The sequence below is a fragment of the Eucalyptus grandis genome, chromosome 2 (assembly GCF_016545825.1).
Source record: "Eucalyptus grandis isolate ANBG69807.140 chromosome 2, ASM1654582v1, whole genome shotgun sequence".
NCBI classification, from domain to species: Eukaryota; Viridiplantae; Streptophyta; class Magnoliopsida; order Myrtales; family Myrtaceae; genus Eucalyptus; species Eucalyptus grandis.
The window spans coordinates 19,147,479-19,169,607 of NC_052613.1; the positions used below are offsets into that span (position 1 = coordinate 19,147,479).

The window sequence follows — 22,129 nt, forward strand, 5'->3', positions numbered from 1 at the left end:
ACGCGCGTTCACATGGCCAAGCCATGTGCAGGGAGTGTATCAGCAAATGCTGGTAAGAAGAAAAAACAAAGACGTCCACCATTTTCCTCTCTTTTCATTTATTGTTCCCATGCTGATACCATGGCATTTAAAAAAGTGCGCGCTTCGCCTGTGCGGTAGACAGCGGATTGGATTTTATGCACGGATTCAAACTCAAAATATATTTTAAGTCTTTATGGCACCTAACCACATACTTGCAACAGGTAAAGGTGCCCTATAGTATAGCCTGAAGATGTATTGTTCGTCATTCCTTGTCCTTTCGCCGAGGAAAAAAAGAAAGAACCTAAGCTTGACTCACTGTAAATTAATTACCTATGATACTCCAAAGGAGTGACAGTGAAGCCCATCGCTTCACGTTTGGCAATTAAACTGAACTCGTCTATGGTTTATTTCATCCTCATGTTACATAAGAATAAGCACATGCTCCGTGGGTGATAGTTGATACCCCATCTTTTTGGTGGGCTTGATATAACCGAGTAAATCATGCCTTCTTTTCGGTAGGCTTGATACCACATCTACATGCCGCACCAGTTCCACAAAATGGGTACGAACACGGCTCGTAAAGGGACCGATCTCAGGAACGGGGAGCCACTTGGTAAATACTCCCACTCACCTTTGGTATCAAATGCAATCGTATATGTTAGAGCAAAGTCAGGAACCTGGATCTCCAAATGCCATTTTTCGAGTACACGAAGAGCCTCTCTCTCCAGGGGTTGCCCTCGATGTCTTGACCAAGTGCTCCATGGCCGGATACTACGCGGCATGCAGGTACTCCGTAATGGCCTACGTAGTGATGTTGAACAGCCTTGGGCCCTCCGGTTCCAAAGAGCTCTTCCTGCTGGCCAGTGGCTTGGCCGGGACCGTGGTCGACGGGCGCTACTACTATCTGTTCTCAGATATCTTTGACCACCTGACGCTCCAACAGAATATCGATTTTCATCTACACTAACAGGACAGCGCAGTTGAACAGAATTACCATGGCAAACAGTCCTGCTACCTCTGTGGGTGAGTCCAATGGTGACGCCATCTATTGATATTTTTTTTAAGACGAGAAAGCTCAAAACCTAACGGTTTCAAATGCTTACCAGACTTTGTTGCTGATTTGATTTATGGGGTGAAGGTGAATGGGTGGCTGAAGGGGAAGTGAGTGGAGCTAAGAAAGAAAATTACCAAAAATGTGCAAAGCCCGAGCTTGAGGTGCATGGAAGAGCAATGTTAGGATGGGCCTATTAAACCCACAATAATGTCGACACCAAGCGGAGTCGGCAGTGGATGTTCGACGATGGATATATGCCTTTTAATCAGTATACCTACTCGAATCATTTCGGTATTTTCCCATGTGTTTGCACTCATATGGTCAAATTTCGTAATGATCAAGTGTTGACCTCGGTCAGAGCGCCTCAAGTCGAATAGACAGCTTTTACTGTTTCTAATTGGCTTGATTGGAGGAATGTAGAAGAGACTATGAACAGGCAATTGCAAGGCCAAGGACGGAAGCTTCGGTGTCGGACGGTGCTCTCTACTGAAATTACACTATACTTTTGACTGAAAACGAGTGCGGCGATGGGCGCTCTTTAAAATTTGGATTTCCTTTTGGGCCAATTTGATTGGATCATGCCATGTCAAATTAAGATCTAATTTACGTATTTGGACTTGGCAATGCCGTGACGAAGGGTCAATCCTTTCGCCATATCAAAGCTTTTGAGTCATATTATGAGAAACCTGGTGCGGGGATGTTTGTTGTCTTATATGAAAAGATTTTCCAAGTTTTGACGGGTTGCTGGGCTACATCGATACACTCTTCAACTTCAGACTTTCGGAATGGAATCCGTGGGAGCTAGAGGTGTCAAAATGGGTCTTAGACCCATATATGACCTATTTAAATCATAAATGGGTCATATATGAGTCACTTGTTTTTTACAAAAAGTAGTTAAATGAGTTTACTTTAATAGGCGAGTTTTAAGTGGGTCTTAAGTGGGTCTTAAATGGGTCTTAAATGGTTTGGTTTTAAGTGGGTCTTAAGAGAGAGACTCTCTCTTTTCTTTTTAATTTTATAAAAATATTTTTTTATAAATACCAAAATTATAATATTTTTAATTTCCTTTTTCTTTTTCTTTCTTCTTCCTCCCCGTCGCCGGGCATGGCAATGGCCGGCGACCGGCCAAGCAAGCCTCGAGCTCGTCAAATGCAGGTGAGACGAAGGCCTCGTTGACGTCTAACGAGGCTCGAGCTTCACCAAATCCGGCAAGGGCGAGCTCGAGGCTCGCCCGTGGCCGGCTGCCGGCGTCATCGTGGCCGGCGGCCAGCCAAAGAAGAAGAAGAACCAAAAAGAAAAAAAAAAGAAAATTATATTTTAAAAATAATTAAAAATTTAATATTTTAAAAATAAAAATAATAAAAATTCGATTTTTTAAAATAATTATTTTAAAAATTATAAAAATTGTCCATTAAATTTATGTTGTATAAAACTATTTTAGAAATACCATTTTAAAAAAATTATATATAAGAAATAAGCTTATAAGTTTTTTAGTAATATAATCTTTAAAAAAGAACATAAGAATAAGTTTTCCTAAATTTGGTTAAATATGAAAATATTTTATTAATATGGATTGAGTTGGGTATGGGTCGAAAAATTTACATTAGATTTAAATAGATCATAAATGAGTTAGACCCATTAATGATGCGACCCAAACTCAACCCGACCCACCCGTTTGACACATCTAGTGGGAGCTAAGTAACTATTGCTTCAAGTCAAATATTTGAAAATGAGTATAAGGCCCTAATGGAAATTATTTGAGGATAACTACGCTGTTCGTCTTTTTCACCAGTTTGCCAATTATAAAATGAAGGAAATTGAAGGTGATTTTTGGAAAATCAAGCGACGAAGGAAAAGCTTCTCTATTTTTATTTTTTTTTTTGCTTTTTCTTGGCGACATTTCTTCTTGTTTCGCCCGACCTATCTCCCGTCTCGACATCGCCATTTGAACAGCTACTCGCCGTTGGTAAGCTCAAGATGCTTCTGCACTTTTTAACCACATTTTCTGTTGAAGTTCGTTTCTTTCGAAACTATATAAATACTCATCCAGAGGGCCCCTCGCGGCTACTACGGGAACGAGTTCGTGCTCGGGTGCGCTCCGCCGCCGTGAGGAACCTCGTGGGGAGCAACCCGGCCAATGCGATGAAGCCGGCGCAGCGGCCAAGTCGCTCGTCGAGGGGGCTACTCGAGGTCGACGCCGGAGACGCCGGAGCACAAGGCGGCGAAGACGGACCCGATCGCCCCCGGTGATATCACGGTGGGCGGCGGGCTCGAGGACGTCGACTTCGGGAGGGCAAGGCAGCGTTCATAGGGCAGCTGACCGGCGACGTGTACTGCCTGTTCCTGCCGGTCGTCGAAGAGCCTCACGCGGTGCGGGTGCTGGTGTCGATGCCGGAGTTCGCGGCGGAGAAGTTCGAGTTCTAGATGAGAAGAAATTGAATACAGAACAAGATCTTGAACAATCAATGAGAATACCTCGCCTTCCGATATATCTCTTCTTCAGAACTTCAAGTTCATTCTTTTACACGATATTCTCCACTTCCCGAGATACGTAAGATGGAGAGAAAGCTCCGAATGAATCAAGAAAAACCAAAGTGATGAAAACTAACAATGAACTCTCGCTACTTCTTCTCGTTCTCTCTTTTCCTTTTACACTAAATGACGAGCTCAACTATTTTCTGTTATAGAATTGTTACAACGAGAATAATATGAAAATCACACGTGCATTTCTTCGACTGTGCAGCTCCTTTAATTTGCTTGACCCGCTTCGTGTTTCCTGGTTTTGCTGTCACGGATCGCCAGCTCCTCGCGTCATGGATCGCCACTCATCGCTTAATTGGATCACCAATCTCACAACCTTCCTCTGTTTCACTTTGACTTCCTCTGTTCCGATTGCTTCTTCAAGTTTGGCTTTTCTCATCACCGACTTTTATGCTCTTCTCGATCTTTCAATACCTATTTAATTCCTCTAACATCCCCCTCAAATTGGGAATGGAGAGAATACTCGATTCCCAATTTGGTTCGCATATAAGAATGTGCTCGCTTGTCGGTGGTTTTGTAAAAATGTCGCTAATTGATATGAACTTGGAATGTATCGACATGCAATGATCCCGAGGAGACTTTTTCTCGAACGAAGTGAAAATCTACTTCAATATGTTTGGTTCGAGTGCAAGATAGGATTCGGGTAAGAGAAATTGCTGACTTATTATCACAAAAATTGGATAGGAGGCTTAAGAAAACAACCTATATCACGTAGTACAAAAATCGACCCATGTAAGATCGGCGGGCTGATGCAAGAGCACGGTATTCAGCTTCATGGAGGATCTGCTCACGGTAGGTTGTTTCTTTGCTGCCCAGATATAAGATTGGATCCAATGTATATACGTAAACCGCTTGTTGATCTTCTCGGTTTCTACACAACCAGCCCAATCTGAGTCAGAGTAACCATAGAGGTGCATTGCACTGTGAGAGTGAAGAAATAAGCCAAGCTTGATAGTGCCCTTTATATATCGTAAGACTCTTTTTAATCTGTTGAAATCTGCAATTGTAGGTTGCTGCATTCGTTGGCAAAGTATATTTGTGGCATAAGCAATGTCTGGTCTGGTTAAGGTGAGGTATTGCAAACCTCCAACTAGGCTTCTGTACTCAGTAGGATTATGCAAAGGTAGAGAATCATTGATTGAAATAGATGGTTTTAGTGAAAGAGGAGTTGAAAGAGGTTTGGAGTTTATCATATGAGCTCGGTGAGAAGATCTAAAGCATATTTGGTTTGACAAAGGAATAGGTAATCCGAGGTTCGTGTAGCTTCAATGCCAAGAAAATAGTGTAGAGAACCTAGATCCTTCATATGAAAATGAGTACTCAAAGTGAAGTAATAAGAGTAGAAATCATTTGAGGTGAACTTCCAAAGGAGAATGATATCATCTACATACAATAATAGAAGAGTGGCTGTTTCAAGATGCGGGATGAATAGAGAAGGATCGAGAGCTACGTAAAAACCAAATTCGAGCAAGAAGCCGCCGAACCTATCAAACCAGGCTCGAGGAGCTTGACGAAGTCCATAAAGAGATCTTCGAAGGAGACAAACATGGTGAGGCTGTTGAATCTTTAAACCCCGGAGGCTGCTCCATATACACTGTTTCACTTAAGTGTCCATGTAAGAAAGCATTTTTGACATCTAATTGATGAATTTTCCATTGTTTCATCATAGCTACTGATAAGATTATTCGAATTGTTGCATGTTTCACTACAGGGCTGAAGGTTTCTATGAAATCAAGACCTTCTTCTTGATGGAAGCCTTTGGCTACAAGCCTAGCTTTGAGTCTATCCAAACTTCCATCAGGTGCAAGTTTTGTCTTGAACACCCATTTGCACCCGATTATATTCATGTGATCATCTCGAGGAACTAATTCCCTGTGTTTGATTCTCGATATAAGGCATCCATTTCTTCTTGCATTGCTTGATACCATCCTCGGCCCGTTTAAGGCGGACTTTACCGATTTTGGTTCAACAGAACCTTATACTCAACCGCATGCATATTTAGGATTGGCTTTAACAATTCCGATCGTAGTCTAGTTTGCATAGGATGAGTTGAAGCCGTACCTTGTATAGTTTCGGTTTCAAGACGATTTGTCCTGTATTAGCATTTGATGTTGAGACAAATTCTCTTGGTTTGTAGATATTTGTTCTGTATGTTTGAAGATGACCGATGTGATTCAACATTACCGGAGACATTATTACCATCACTCGTATCTCGGTATCGTAATATCCGTATGTGTGATCGACCTTCATAATTACCCGAACCGAGCTCATTTGTCTGTACTTATGGAGCTATTTGATTGAATCTGGTATGATGCAAATATCCCTTTGATATATTGTCTTGTGATTGATCCTTCTTAGTAGAGCTGGAACTAGAAGATAGTACTCCTTTTATCCACTGTTTGTATAGATCAGATCCCTGCTGATATTCAGTATTAAGTGTATGAATAAAGGGAAAGACATTCTCATCAAATATTACATGTCCGCGATGTAGATTTTTCCATTTGTAGGCAAGAGACACTCAGTATCCTTTATGCTTCTCACTATATCCAAGAAAGATACACGTGAGAGATCTTGGATCAAATTTATGCTTTGTGTAGTGCCTGAGACATGGATAACAAGCTGATCCAAACACTCGAAGGTAATAATAATCTGGTGTCTTATTGTAGAGCTGATAGTGAGGTGAATGCATATGTAGTTTTGTTGTGGGAAGAAGATTGATAACATAGACTGCTGTTTTGAATGCATCTACCCAAAATTTCAGTGGTACTCTAGCATGATACATCATTGCTAGACCTAATTCAATCACATGTCGATGTTTTCTCTCCGAGACACCATTTTGCTCTGGTGTGTGAGGACACGAGATATACTGCTTGATTCCACACTTCTGTAGATGAAGTTGGAGTTTATTACTAGTGAACTCACCTCCTCCATCACTCTGAAGATTTTGATCTTGTGATTAAGCCGATGTTCTACAAATCTTTGAAACAGAACAAATATCTCATAAACTTCTGACTTCTGTCTCATGGGATATATCCAGCTATACCGAGAGAAATCATCCACAAAAATGACATAGTAGGAGAATTTCTGAACAGATTGAATTGGTGAAGGTCCCCATACATCACAATGTATTCTTTCTAATGGAACATTAGAAATATGGTCCGAGAAGTGAAAAGGTAAAGCTGAGCTTTTAGCAACTTGACAACTGCTACATATATTCTGAGTCTTGGAACTAAACTGAATGAGATTTTGTTTCTGCAGAATCTTCACCGTTTTAAGATTGGTATGAGCAAGCCTTTGATGCCGATATCTTCGCTATTTCATGTTGAGTCTCGTGTGAAGAAGACTTCGCAGCTTTAGGTTCCACACAGTATAGCCCCTTGACTTTCCTTCCTAGCTTCACCGTTGTATGATTGTGATTGTCCTTCATATATACCCCATGTTTGTCAAAAATAAAAGAGCAGTGGATAATCATCTCACGTTTGATACGAAAGAAGATTCTTTGTGATTTCGGGGACTATTAATACATCATTCGGTGGTAATTTGCTATTTTCTGTATTTAATATTCCATTACCAATGCATGAGATTGACAAATGGGATCCATCTCCTATCATGACAAAGTCATTACCACTATATGTATTGTAGTTTCAAGCATACCAGTTCCGAGGTAATGTGTGATGTAGCCCCGTATCCGGATACCATTCCGAACCACAGGTTCTTCAATGTACCGCCGCTAATGTAGTTGGTATTTCATCTGTCTGGTACGAGTTGTCAAACCTATACCAACATCTGAGTGCTGTGTGACCTGATTTCTTACAGATCTGGCATTGCAAAGGGCCATTATTTGTAGGCTTTGTGGTCTGTGTTTGTCTATCACCATTTGAGCTTTGTGGTGGATAAGACCTAACACTTTGATACCTTTGTGCAGATTTGAATATGGCCGAAAACCTTGTCCATAGCCGGACCAATCATCCTTATTAACTCCGACCTTGCCGAGTTGAATACAAAGTTATTCATCTTATTCGTTGATTCCTTCCGGTTCTGCAAAATTATTTCCATACTCCCTTCTAACAAAAGACCGACCTCTCGCCATAGCTAACTTCTCCTCGAAAATCTTCTTTGATTTCTCGGGATTGATTCTTTGCCGACTTGTTCCAGCTTTCCTTTGCCCATAATAGGCCAAGTTAGAATTATACTCATTCATAGAGTATGTTTGTAATCGGGTTTCAAACCTCTCGAGTTGTGAGATAACTTCATCATACTCTGGCTGAGGCTTAAGACAATACATGGTTGTCCTGAAAGTTTCATATTCAGGACCTAGCCCTTCTAGTACGCCAAACATTCTAGTTATATCATCAACAGGCTTTCCAATTGCATTCAATTGATCACAAATGGTTTTGAACTCTCGAAGATATTCGCTTAGTGATCTGCTTTCTTTCTTGCGGGCTTGAAGTTTTCCTCTTAACTCAAACTCCTTTGCAACAGTTGTAAAATCTATTCATGAGTGCCTCACATACTTCAAGTGAGGTTTCTAAGCCAATTATTAGACTTAGAATATTTTCTCGTCTTGCACCACTTATCCAGATGATATAAGCTGATCGGTTTTATCCAATCCGGGTGATCGGGTTCATCATTTCTCCTGTCTCGCTTAGTATCAATCGATTTGAGGTAATGTTTCACCATTGATAAAACCAATTAGATCTTGGCTTCTCGGAAATCTGAATTGAATTGAGCTTGCCACAACAAAAGTTTTCTTCATTCAACTTGATGGTAACGAAGTTAGCTATATTCACATGAATAGGGAAAGGATACTTCTGCACTCTAGTTGCCATTCTTCTATCTTCGAGATTTTGAAGATTCGAAGATAATCCAAGAAACTTTGAAGGTAAGCTACCTAAGAGATATCGTGGATCTTTATACTATCATGCAAGTAAGAACATATCGGATCTAACATACCCAGTAATCCGCTCCGATACCATGAGAAGAAATTGAATACGTAACAAGATCTTGAACAATCAATGAGAATACCTCGACTTCGATATATCTCTTCTTCAACTTCAAGTTCATTCTTTACACGATATTCTCCACTTCCCAGATACAGAAGATGGAGAGAAAGCTCCGAATGAATCAAGAAAAACCAGTGACAGAAAACTAACAATGAACTCTCGCTACTTCTTCTCTCGTTCTCTCTTTTCCTTTTACACTAAATGACGAGCTCAACTATTTTCTGTTATAGAATTGTTACAACAGAATAATATGAAAATCACACGTGCATTTCTTCCGACTGCAGCTCCTTTAATTTGCTTGACTCCGCTTCGTGTTTCTGTTTCTTTGTCCACGGATCGCCGCTCCGCCGTCATGGATCGCCACTCATCGGTTTAATTGGATCACCAATCTCACAACCTTCCTCTCGTTTCAGCTTCCTCTGTTCCATTGCTTCTTCAAGTTTGGCTTTTCTACTGTCACTGACTTTTATGCTCTTCTGATCTTTCAATACCTGTTTAATTCCTCTAACACTAGATGATGGGTTTTGCGGAGAGGGAGGAGGAGAACGGCAATGGGCGCGTGGTGGGAAAGGGGGAAGTTTTCTCGAGTGGGAGTGAGGAGGGGAGAGAGGACGACAGAGTCAACCTGGACGACATGTGTCACCGGTGAATGGGGAGAAAATATTGGGTGGGTTTTACCCTCCACGTAAGTGGTGGGTAAAATCGTACCTAATATTTTCTCGACCTGCCGCGGTCGAATTATATATGATGCCAATTAAATAAATTAAATTAAATTCGACTCAATTCTAAAAGGTCTGAGTAAAAGATAATATTTTTAGCGTGGCCTTGTTGTTTGCATTAGTGGCGACGAGACGAGACGCTAAAAAGGACATTTGTCGCCAAAGGGGGGCATCGACCTTTTTGTTCGCATTAAGCCTCTTCACGTTCATGGACAGAAGTCCCGGTTCCGGAGAGACTTCGGTCGCTCGGTCCAGAGATTTGGCGAACTCTCGCCGCGCGGGGAGAGAAACCGGCGGGGGTTGGGGATCCTGCGAGCGACAGAAGGTGCGGAGAGCGAAGAAAGAAAGAAGAGGATAGAAAGAGAGAGAGAGTGGGGCGAACGAACAGTAGACAAGAGATAGAGAGAGAGAGAGAACGGGGTGTCGTGTCTTTTCTGAGTGGGTATGTTTTGATTTTTTTGCGCAGCTCCAAAAACAAAAACAAAAATGGAGGAAAAATGGCGAAAAGGGAGAAAAAGGAGGGAGGATGGAGAAGCGACCGAGGAAGAGACAATTGAATTTGAGCGCGGGCTCGAACGGACCAATAATGGAGGGGGAAAGGAAAAGGAAAGGGGGCGGCTTTGGTCATCTTTCTTTTAAATAGGGGCCTTAACCGGGTCATTGAAAGGACGGATATGCCCTCGGAGGATCGTGGGAATTCCCATCCTAGAGGATTTCTTCGAGCTGTAGCAGCAGCTGCATCGCGCGGGTATCATCGTGATGTGACACTGACATCTCCGAGGTCCCCCGTCGCTCTCCCGGAAAAAGCAAATATATTAGATAAAGACCCATGAATTTTTTTTAAAAATTTCATTCGACAAATTTCTTTTGCTCGGTCTTTTTATTCGATTGGGAAAAAGTTTGGCTAGCCGATGGGCCGATAGCGACGGGCACGTGCGTAGGTCGCTCCTAGCTCATTATCCCATTGCCCTTTTGCGATTTCTTTGTTGGAGACTAATGGGGCTTTCAAAAAAATTATATGGGCGTCGGCGGGAAAAATATTCTACGTGATTTATGTTAAATGTGGCTTCTAGAAATATCACATGCGACCAACCGATGCTGCTCGGTGTTAACCTGCTTGATTTAAAATCATAAGGGAGGATGAGAAAAATATGTGCTCTTTTTTTTTTTTTTTTTTGGATTTGTTCGTGAAAATTGTCAACCACTCGCTAGCAACAATAATAGTGCCGCTTGATAGTTTTTTAATAATGCATTAACGAGTTTACTACATGGAGGCTCGTCTTTCTTTTTTTTCCTTTCTTTTTTTAATATCATTGCGGTCGACTAGTGACATAGTTCCTGAGCCTTTCGGGACCTCTCAGTCGCACATTCGAGTCATTCGGTCGGCCTTCGGCCTCTGGAAACCTCAGTTCGTCTGTAGTGCAAGGTTCGGTCGTGTGGTGGATTAAGATAGCCATGCCTCTTTACTTGACCCACTACTCACTCACGGTCCTACACGGGGAAATTGGGAAAAAAATACAAACCCTAGGAGTCGCAGTTAATACAAAAAATAAAAAGGAAACCAACAAGAATCCAATGGGCAGCCGGACAAGCAAGTTGCGCCCTTTTCCTAGGAAATGTGAGATGCGGACTCATTTCCCTTTTCTTTACCACCTCTTTTCCATTTCCTACTAATTTCACATTTATAACTTTGTGAAAAAAAATCTTACACGGTCCGGGCATTTATTAGCCCAGTGAATATGTTGGCTGTTGCATCCGTGCGGACCCTGCATACGGAACACATTATTAAAAAGCTGTTATCACTGAGCTCATATATACTCGTTCCACGGAAGTATTGCTCACCAAATTAGAAGCAGGAGGAAACAGAAGGGCAAGCAACGATAAGTTAAATGGAAGGGAAATTTTTTTGATAGAATAAAAGGAGAAGCATGGATTGCCCCTAAAATTCTTATTTAAGTATGCTATATTTAGAAGCGGTCTTGCCGATGAACTCTCTCAGGGCACTTATTAACTATAATTAAGGAAACGTATTTACATAACATGAAATAAACAGTATGTTGGAAAAGATAATTTTTCTTTATTGCAATGTTTAGACACTTTTTAATATAATTCTATTTAAAACAATAGAATTTTCAAGATTCTTTTCCTGCATAACACAATGATAATCAATGCTTAGAAGCTGTGAAATCTCCTTAATTAGTTTCTTATGAGCCTTGCAGTAACATTCTTTAATAGAATCAACATAAATGGATGAATGAAAGAGTAGTTAGATCTGTGTAAAATTTCGTTGAAACTATTTTGTTCTCCCTAAGATTTTAGAGACATGATTATCTCAAGAATAACATATTTCAACATGCGTGGGACCGGGATGTTTCTGAGTGTCTTACCAAGTCGAAACTACCCGGAAACCCACATTGAGTTTGATAATAATATTTTTAGAAAAGCATTCACGTATATATCAAATGCACCACACCAGAAATATAAATATTGAATTCTCCAAAAAAAAAAAAAATAGACGGGTGGATTGTGATTGGGCCCTTCTACATTGTAGACAGGCAGCTCTTACCGGTGGTCGGTAAGCACGCAAATCATCTCGGAAGCACGCGTCTCACAAGAACGCATATCATCTCTGCATCGTCATTTCGACATTTTATGCCATGAACATTTCTTCTCTCCTTCCTTCTGCCGTGGCCGGCCATCAGCCCAGGCCAGGCGGGACTCGCCGGGCCGACGAGGTGGGCCCGAGCCCCGGCGAGCGCTTCCCTCGCCAGATCCAGGGAGGCAGGCCAACCCTCGCCGGGGCTCACCCTCCTGGCTGCCGGCAAAAGGAAGAAGATAGAGAAAAGAAAAAGAAAGAAACAATCAGAAAAACAAATGCAGATTTTATGTTCCTTTTGGGACAATCGGTTGCATAAGTAATTTCCATTCTTATTTATATCTTGATTTTAGACAGGGAAGTAGGAAAGCAGAAGCTATGGAAGTCATCAGTAATGGGAGCCAATCGACCAGCAACCGTGCCGATGAAGAGATGAAGAATCGTAACCGGAAAATAAGAGCAGTCAATCTGGGGGGCTGGCTAGTCACAGAAGGATGGATCAAGCCTTCCCTCTTTGATGCAATCCCCAACAAGGACTTCTTGGTACCGTGCTACCCGTATTTGCCCTAGTGTTTTCGTCGCTTTTTTAACCAATGTTAGTTTGGTTTCGACAATTTTTCTGATTCCGGAACTCTGTATAATACGTAGGATGGGACTGGACTTGAATTCAAATCGATGGTGGTTGGTAAGTATCTTTGTGCCGAATCTGGCGGAGGCAGCCGGGTAGTCGCCAACGGGACAGATTCCGATTGCGATTGGAAGACATTCAGGGTGAGTTAGCTTTGAGCAGACAAATAACCTTTGCCTATGCAAACCCATGACGTTAGTTCAGTTGTTAAACAACGAAATTGTGTCTATGGATTAGATGCACGGTACATCAAGTGCAAATAAATTCCATGTTGGGCTGCAACTAGAAGGGTTTTGGCTTATGTCTTACATAGTTTGGATTTGGGTGAAATTATTTCACGGGGAATAAGCTTGAACAATGTTAGGGACCGGACCAATTCAATTACAAAGTTCCCTGTCAGTTAAGTAAAACTCAGATTGTTCAACATTGAAATAGTATGAATATATTATCCTATAGACAACAATTTTCCCACTACAATAAGTGTCAATTTCTGAGAAGATATTCTCGTGCATTGAGCTACAGAAAATATGCTGTGTTTTGTGAGTGCAGCTGTGGAGAATCGACGAGAGGGTCTTCAACTTCAGGGTCGCCAACAAGCAATTCGTCGGCCTGGACTCTGGTGGGGACGGGGTCGATCTAGTGGCTACTCGTCATGAACCAGGAGCTTCAGAAAACTTTGAGATTGTGAGAAACCCGGACGATCCAAGCCGAGTTAAAATCAAAGCTTTCAATGGCCTTTTCTTACAGGTCATCAATCTCTTTCCATTTCCTATATCTTACACAAGACTAATGCTAGATCTATGAAACAGGTTGAGAAATTGCTGCATGAACGTCCTACATGAATTGATATGCGCCCAATCCGTTAAAACTAATCTTCTCAATCGGACGTGAATTATGCTCCACTTATTTGAGAGGCCAACTCAGTTACAGTTCTAGCCAATTGCATTATTTTATAAATCATTTTAGTAAACCAAGGTGGTTCTCTACACGTTGGCATGTTAGACAGAGCCTAGTGAAAACTTTTTGAGACTTATTCGAAGCAAAGATTGAGAATAACTAAGAAAGAAGAGCGATTATGATAGCACAATTTGTTTTGCAGGTAAGGATGAAGGAACAAGTGACAGCTGATTATGATCAACGTGACGAGAGCAATGCATGGGGAGATGAAAACCCATCCGTGTTTGCCATGGAGTTCACTCAAAGATTAGAAGGCGAGTTCCAAGTCACCAATGGCTATGGACCAGACAAAGCCCCCGAAGTCATGAGGGTGCGTAATTATAAAACTTTAATTTGAATATAGTCCAAGTTCAGATTAGACTTCAGGATGTAAACATGACATGCTTTTCTTTCTTTTCTTCTCCCTCTTGAGCTCCTTATCCAAACCTCTCCATATCCGTTTAATCATTCCATCTAAACTAAGTGTTAACATTGTTTATTTGGGGAAGTCCCAATAGCAATCAAGATCCCTGCAGCAACCAAGGGATATAATGAAGAAAAAGGTTTATACTCAATTAAATAACATTCTTCTACCGAAGCAATAATACTTCGTAACTTCAATATTCAATCAAATATTTACGAAACAATAAGGCGATCACACCTATCACATGTCTGTTCGGTGGATATTTATTTTTTCTTTTTATAAGAATATACCGTTACAAACATGGATTCTGCATTAGTGTGTGCATATCTATAACCTAGTAGACTTCGATAAAAGGTATTAATTGATAACAGGAACATTGGAGTACGTTCATAGTGGAAGATGATTTCAAGTTTGTAGCTGAGAATGGATTGAACGCCGTGAGAATTCCCGTGGGTTGGTGGATAGCAAGCGGCTTAAATCCTCTACCCCCTTATGTCGGTGGTTCCTTGGCCTTTCTGGACAAAGCCTTCGCTTGGGCAGAGTAAGTCTATTACCTTCTTCTCTTCATCTTGTTACGCACAAATGCTGTATATGACGTATCAACTACGTTAATTACTTGCAGGACGTATAGGTTGAAGGTCATTATTGACCTGCGCGCAGCACCTGGTTCCCAAAATGGCTGGGCACGGAGCTCGTCAAGAGATGGGTTCCGGGAATGGGGAGAAACGAATGACACCATCCAACAAACCCTCCATGTCATAGAATTCCTCACGTTCCGGTAATTAATTAATCTGTGGTTCACAAACCTTATTTCGAGGATTAGAGATGTCATTCGATTTCGCCTATGTAGATACTCCAAGAGCCTTTATGCGGTTGACCTTCTGAACGAGCCACTCGCCGGGACACTCCCTCAAGAGACTGTCGAAAATTACTACATTGCCGGGCACAATGCTGTCCGCAAGCACTCCCCTACTGCTTACGTGTTCATGTCGTGCATTCTCGGAAACTCCGGGGAGGAGGTGCTGCTCCCCAACGTGAGCGGCCTGGACAGGACAGTTGTGGATGTGCAATGCTATTTTAAGGGCAACACAGGGGACACCATCCAAGATAACCCTCCTTTGCTTTACGAATACTGGCTTGCCGAATTGGGAAGTCCCACTACATCAAATGGACCTCTCATTTTTGTGGGTAAGTCAAACCTATAACAAAATTGTCGTGGCATTGATGCCATATATTGTTGCATACTAAATTTTCGTGTGTGCATGTATATATAAGAAGTGTGGATCTATGATGTAATGTGAATTGCAGGTGAATGGGTAGTGGGCTGGGCTAAAAAAACCAAAGAGGAGTACCAAAAGTTAGCGGAGGATGAACTGGAAGTATACGGAAGAGCCACATTTGGATGGTCCTATTGGACTCTCAAGTGTGCAGAAAACCAATATAGCTTGGAATGGATGATCAAGAATGGGTACATTAAGCTTTAGATATTACCTTCAGATACTATATATATATATGAGCTCTGATTATCTTTGTAAGCTTTAATTATTTTTCATCAAGTTAAACTTTTAGTCATCTTTGAATGAAAAAGCTGTCTAGGCAAACTCTAGAGCACATACGACGCTCTTAATAGACCTTGCAGATTCCGTGAAGATTTTGATAATGGTAATCATGAGACTATCATGACTTTTAATAGATTTATTTTACTGTAATGTAGCTACAAAATGCTATTGTTCCACGTTTGGGAAAATAGATGATTTATTTTTTTCTGTGATGGTAAATTTCAACAAGTACTAGTACGCGTCAAGAAATTATTGGTAAAAAAGATGATTGATTTACTTTTTCCAGCTCACATGCTGGTAACTTACCAGTAATTATAAAATTATCAATTTGCATACTAACTTCCAACTTTTATTTCTATAATTTGTCATTACTTCGATTATGTCGAATTATTAACCTGTAAATCCTAACTTTAAGTCTAAATGACCAACAAGTTTTTTCCTATAATGAAGTTGCAAAATTTAATTGTTCCACGCCCGGGAAATTAGATCGTTTTTACCAGTGATGGTAAATTTTAATAAGTATTGGTAAGTGTTCAAGAAATTATTGGTGAAAAAGATGGTCGATTTAATGAAAGGGACAAAAGAAGCCCTTACCTTTTCTCTTTGATGCACGAAGAGCTGTCCTTAGCTCTTCATCTCCTCCTTCTTGGTCCAAGTCAGCAATGACGGCAAATGATCAGCCATCATTGTTCTCCTTTCTTCAGAGAACGAAGCCAGAGAAGTCGCGCTCGTTCACATGGCCATTCTCCACGCAATGAGAATGAGTGGGGGCAGAAATTTTACATTTTAACTGATAGATGGGTCCGGATTTGTCACGTCGATCAATGTATAATTTAATATATCATCCTAATATTTTCTCGACCTGCCGCGATGAAATTATATATGACGAGAATTTAAACAAATTAAATTAAATTCAACTTGATTCTAAAAGGTCTGAGTGAAAAATAATATTATTAGCGTGGCCTTGTTGTTTGCATTAGTGGCGACGAGACGAGACGCTAAAAAGGACATTTGTCGCCAAAGGGGGGCATCGACATTTTTGTTCGCATTAAGCCTCTTCGCTTAGTCTAGAGATTTGGCGAACTCTCGCCTAGAGGTGTTAAATGGATCATTGACCCATTTATGGAACAATTTCTAGTTAAATGGGTCGTTAATGGATCAAGCTTCATTTTGCAAAACACCTATAATGAGTTTTGAAAATAAAGAGGTGAGATATATGAGTCTTAAATGAGTTAAGACCCCACCAAAAAAATGGGTTAATACCCATTTATCAACCCATTAAAAATGAATCTATTTACGAGAGAGACTTTCTCTTCTATTTAGCTTTTACGAAATATTTTTTTTATAAAAACTGAAATTATAATTATTTTTTTATTTTAATTTTCTTTTTTTTCCTTCTTCTTCCTCCTAAGACCGGCACGGTGATGGTCGGCAACCGGCTGGCGAGCCTCGAGCTCACCGACGTCGGGCGAGAGGCGAGCTCGAGTTCGCCCGATGCCGGCGAGCCTCGAACTCGCCCCGCCGACTTTGGTGAGGCTCAAGCCTCGCCCGATGCCAATGAGGATCGAGCTCGCCGGATCTCGGCTAGGCGAGGCCTCGCCGACGTCCGGTGAGGGCGAGCTCGAGCTCACGGAGAACACTGGCGAGGCTCGAGCTCACCAGACGGCGAGGCGGAGGCCTCGCCGACGTCCAATGAGGGGTGAGCTCGAGCTCGCCCGGGACGTCCCGGCGAGCCTCAAGCCTCACCGATCGGGTGAGGCTTGAGGCTCGCCTAAGACGGCGAGAGCTCGAGGCTCACCTATGGCTAGCTATCGGCCGTCGTGGCCGGCGGTCGGCCAAAGAAGAAGAAGAACAAAAAAGAAAAAGAAAATAAAAATTATATTTTAAAAATAAAAAATAATTAAAATTCGATTTTTTAAATAATTATTTTAGAAATTATAAAAATTGTCCATTAAATTTGTGTTGTATAAAAATATTTTAGTAATACCATTTTTTAAACATATATATAAGAAATAAGCTTTTTTTAAGTTTAGTTAAATGGGTCGGGTATGAGTCGGAAAATTTACATTAAAAGATAAATGGGTCATAAATAGGTTAATGTGTCAATTTGGGTCGGATCACTAATGACCCGACTCAAATCTGACCCGATTCACCTATTTAACTCCTCTACTCTCGCCATGTAGGGAGAGAAACTGGCGGGGGCTGGGGATCCTGCGAGCGATAGAAGGTGCGGAGAGCGAAGAAAGAAAGAAGAGGATAGAAAGAGAGAGAGTGGGACGAACGAACACAAAAAGTAGACAAGAGATAGAGAGAGAGAACGGGGGGTCGTGTGTTTTTCTGAGTGGGTATGTTTTAAATTTTTTGCGCAGCTCGAAAAACAAAAAAAAAATGGAGGAAAATTGGCGAAAAGGGAGAAAAAGGAGGGAGGATGGAGAAGCGACCGAGGAAGAGACGATTGAATTTGAGCCCGGGCTCGAACGGACCTATAATGGAGCGGGGAAGGAAAAGGAAAGGCAGGAGGGGGTTTTGGTCAGCTTTCTTTTAAATAGGGGGCCTTAACTGGGTGATTGAAATGACGCATATGCCCCCGGAGGATTGTGGGAATTCCCACCCTAGAGGATTTCTTCGAGCTGTAGCAGCAGCTGCATCGTGGGTGTCATCGAGATGTGACGACACCTCCAAGGCCCCCTCTCGCTCTCCTCCTCCTAAGTTGCCGCTGGTATCCACCCGGGAGAGTTGGAGTCTATTTGGCAAGTTGCCGAACAGTAATAATTTCTATTATTTTGTTTCTGAAAATAGATTTGGAATAGAAATTCGTTTAGTAAAATTTTTATTCTCGAAAATAATTTTTTATATTTTTGTTTTTGAAAGTAGATTTGAAATATATTCGAAAAGTAAAAAAATTGATTTTTGTTTAGGAATAATTCTAGAATCAACCAACCTATTTTCTCTATTTTATTTTATTTTTTCTTATTCTTCTTCTCTCTTTCTTCTTTTCAACTGCCGCCGCCGCCGTTGCCATCTCGCCACCACCGCCGCTTTCCGCCACCGTTGTCGGTCGCCGGCGACCGATTGGGCAAGGTCTGAGTGAGCTCGTTGGAGGCTCACTAGGTTAGGGCGAGATTCAATAAGCTTGCCAAAGACTAGCCTAGTCGTGGCTCAACCGACAAAGCACGGCCTCACCGAGGTTGGCGACGCCTGGTGAGATCCCCAACCTCGTCTCGGCGGGTTGGTTCTCATCCCAAGATTGGCAACCTAAACCTTGAAGAAGAAGAAGAAAATAAGGAAAAAAAGAAAAAAAAAAAGTAATAAAATAATTTACAAATTAAAAGAAAATTATTTGAAATAGAAATTTTGAAAATGGTACAAACGCAATTCTATTTTTTGGAAATTGAAATTTTGGACGATTCCAAACGATTTAAAATATTTAGAAATTGTTCCTAAGAATGTAATAAAAAAATTATTTATGATAAAAAAAAATTTCTTGAAAACAAACGTTACTAAACGCATCCTCGCGCCTCCATTGAAGCATGATAAGGAATCATTTCCAGAAAAAAAGAAAATATATATTAAATAAAGACCCATGATTTTTTTTTTTAAAAATTTAATTTGACATATTTCTTTTGCTCGGTCTTTTTATTCGTTTGGGAAAAAGTTTGGCTAGCCGATGGACCGATAGCGACAGGCATGTGCGTAGGTCGCTCCTAGTTCATCATCCCATTGCCCTTTTGCGATTTCTTTGTTGGAGACTAATGGAGCTTTCAAAAAAATTATGTGGGCGTCGGCCGGAAAATGTGCTACGTGATTTATATTAAATGTTGCTTCAGGAAATGTCACATGCGACCAACCGATGCTGCTCAGTGTTAACCTGCTTAATTCAAAATAATAAGAAGATGAGAGAAGATGTGCTCTTTTTTCTTTTTTTCTTTTTTGGGTTCGTTCATGAAAATTGTCAACCATTAAGCGCACTAACAAGTTTAATACATGCCGCCTCATTTTTTTTTTTTTTTTTAATATCACTGCTGTCGACTAGTGGCATAGGTCCTGATCGTTTCTGGGCCCCTCGGTCGCACGGCCGAGTCGTTCGGTCAGTCTTCGGCCTCTGGAAACCTCGGTTCGTCTCTAGTGCAGGTTCGGTCGTGCAGTGCATTAAGATAGTCATGCCTCTTTACTTGGTCCACTACTCACTCACCGTCCTAGATGTGGAAATTGGGAAAAAAAATACAAACCCTAGGAGTCGCAATTAATAAAAAAAAATAAAAAAGAAAAAGGAAAACCAACAAGAATCCAATGGGCAGCCGGACAAGCAAGTTGTGCCCTTTTCCCAGGAAATGTGAGATGCGGACTCATTTCCTTTTTCTTTACCATCTCTTTTCCATTCCAAATTTCACATTTATAACTTGTGAAAAAAAATCTTACAGGGCCGGCATTTATGAGCCCAGTGAATATGTTGGCTGTTGCATCATGTGGACCCTGAATACGGAACACATGATTAAAAAGCTGTTATCACTAAGCTCATGTATACTCGTTCCACGGAAGTATTCCTCACCAAATTAGAAACCGGAGGAAACAGGAGGGCAAGCAACGACAGGTTAAATGAATAGGAAATTTTTTTAATAGAATAAAGGAGAAGCATGGATTATCCCTAAGATTCTTATTTAAATATGCTATATTTAGAAGCGGTCTTGCCGATGAACTCTCTCAGGGCGCTTATTAACTATAATTAAGGAAACATATTCACATAACATGAAAAAAACAGTATGTTTGAAATGATATTTTTTTCTTTATTGCAATGTTTAAACACTTGTTAGTATAATTTTATTTAAAACAATACAAGTTTGAAGATTCTTTTCGTGCATAACACAACGGTAATCAATGCTTAGAAGCTGTGAAATCTCCTTAATTAGTTTCTTATTGAGCCTTGCAGTAACATTCTTGAATAGAATCAACATAATTGGACGAATAAAAGAGTAGATAGATCTGTGTAAAATTTCGTTGAAATTATTTTGTCTCCCTAAGATTTCAGAAACATTATTATCTCAAGAATAACATATTTCAACATGCGGGGGACCGGGAAGTTTCTGAGTGTCTTCCTAACTCGAAGTTACCCGGAAACCCACATTGAGTCTGAAAATAATATTTTAAGAAAAGCATTCACGCAGATATCAAATTCACCACGCCAAAAATATAAATAAATGAATGGAATTCTTTGAACAACTAGATTGGTGGATTGTGGATTGGGGTGAGTCACCGTTCTCATACTCCCACCTCGCACCTCGCAAGCACGCACATCATCTCTGCATCGCCATTTCGACATCTTATGCCACAAACATTTCTTCTCTCCTTCCTTTTGCTAGTGACTGGCCCTCAGCCCAGGCCAGGCGGGAATTGCCGGGCCGATGAGGAGGGCAGAGCCCTGGGAGGCTTCCCTCATCGGATCGCTTCTCTTGTCGGATCTGGCGAGATTAGCCCTCACCTAGGCTACGGCAGCAAAGTGATGGGTTTTTATGTTTGATGGGTCTACTTAAGCCCGTCCGCTCATATTGGGCCAAAACTCGACCTAAAAGTGAAAAGCTCATGTAAGAGTACGATTACTGTAAAAGAAAAGGGGGGAGAATAAATCTGTGGTCTAATGACCTCGATGCTATTTATTTCATCACATTTATAAATGATTATATTTGATTTGGACATATCTATTTGATTTCTCATAAATCTGAAGTATTGAGTTATTTTAAAAAGTTTATGAGCTTGGTAGATTATCAATTAGATAAGAAAATAAAAGTATTGAAATTCGATCGGAATCGAGAATATTTATCTGATAAGTTTAACCCTAATGACAAATATTCTAGGGTAGCTACGCTATCAGTTTTTCGTTTTTCTTTTTTTGATCAAAACGCTGTTAATTCGCCAATCATAAAATAAAATATAAAAAAAAGGTTAGGGTACTTTTACTGTTACACTCCAATTCCCAGTAGATGGGAGGGGGACTTAATAGTTTGGTTCACCAGTACAGCGACGTCCGCGTAGTTGCTGATGACTTTCTAAAATCTTAAAAAAAGAAACAATAGTGCAAAATTCGGAAGTGCAGCCAAAATTCTCATCGCATGATCCTATTGATTCGGATCGTGACCCCAACAATCATGATACGAACATTGCAAATGCCACGATTTACCCAAACGTCATGGGCTGATGTGATTGTGCAATTATTTATGGGCACCCCCCTAACGATATGAAAAAACATCCTCCGATTGTCAAGATGTTTCATTTTGTACGAAGCGTGTTGGCTTCCCAAATGGCAAACATTTATAAATATTTTTCTGCTAACAGGTGCTTTAAATAGTTTGGCCATGTAAAATTACAAGATTTCGGACAAAACAAAGATTTTCAAAAGCATAGAACCCCTCATCCTTTTCATTTTTGGAGACGAGATCTCCTTTTTCTTTGCCACATCTTGCCCATTTTCTAGAAATTTCACATTTATGAATTATAAAAGAGTCCTTTGAGTGGACCCTCTATAGGATTCACATTACCCAAAGACTATTATTTACTGGGTTCATATACATCGTTCTATAGAAGTATTGCTCACCAATTAGAGACTTTTGTTTTTGCCAATTAGAGACCTGAGGAGACAAAAAAAGGCAAGCGACG

General features: G+C 40.8%; 1 protein-coding gene across 1 annotated transcript; it reads left to right on the forward strand.

Annotated features, from left to right (window-relative positions):
- The first annotated feature begins 11,939 nt into the window (after positions 1-11,939).
- On the forward strand, positions 11,940-15,589 carry LOC104451238 (probable glucan 1,3-beta-glucosidase A). Its single transcript, XM_039306472.1, has 8 exons — positions 11,940-12,477; positions 12,583-12,705; positions 13,112-13,309; positions 13,662-13,829; positions 14,294-14,463; positions 14,545-14,700; positions 14,773-15,110; positions 15,231-15,589. The coding sequence occupies exons 1-8, from the start codon at positions 12,313-12,315 to the stop codon at positions 15,404-15,406; spliced, it is 1,494 nt and encodes a 497-aa protein (XP_039162406.1). The 5' UTR covers positions 11,940-12,312; the 3' UTR covers positions 15,407-15,589.
- Positions 15,590-22,129: the final 6,540 nt, after the last annotated feature.

Coding starts and splice junctions, on each gene's coding strand:
- LOC104451238 (XM_039306472.1), top strand. CDS start 12,313: ATGGAAGTCATCAGTAATGGGAGCCAATCGACCAGCAACCGTGCCGAT. Junction 12,706..13,111: donor GCGATTGGAAGACATTCAGG/GTGAGTTAGCTT, acceptor TTGTGAGTGCAG/CTGTGGAGAATCGACGAGAG. Junction 15,111..15,230: donor TGGACCTCTCATTTTTGTGG/GTAAGTCAAACC, acceptor TGTGAATTGCAG/GTGAATGGGTAGTGGGCTGG.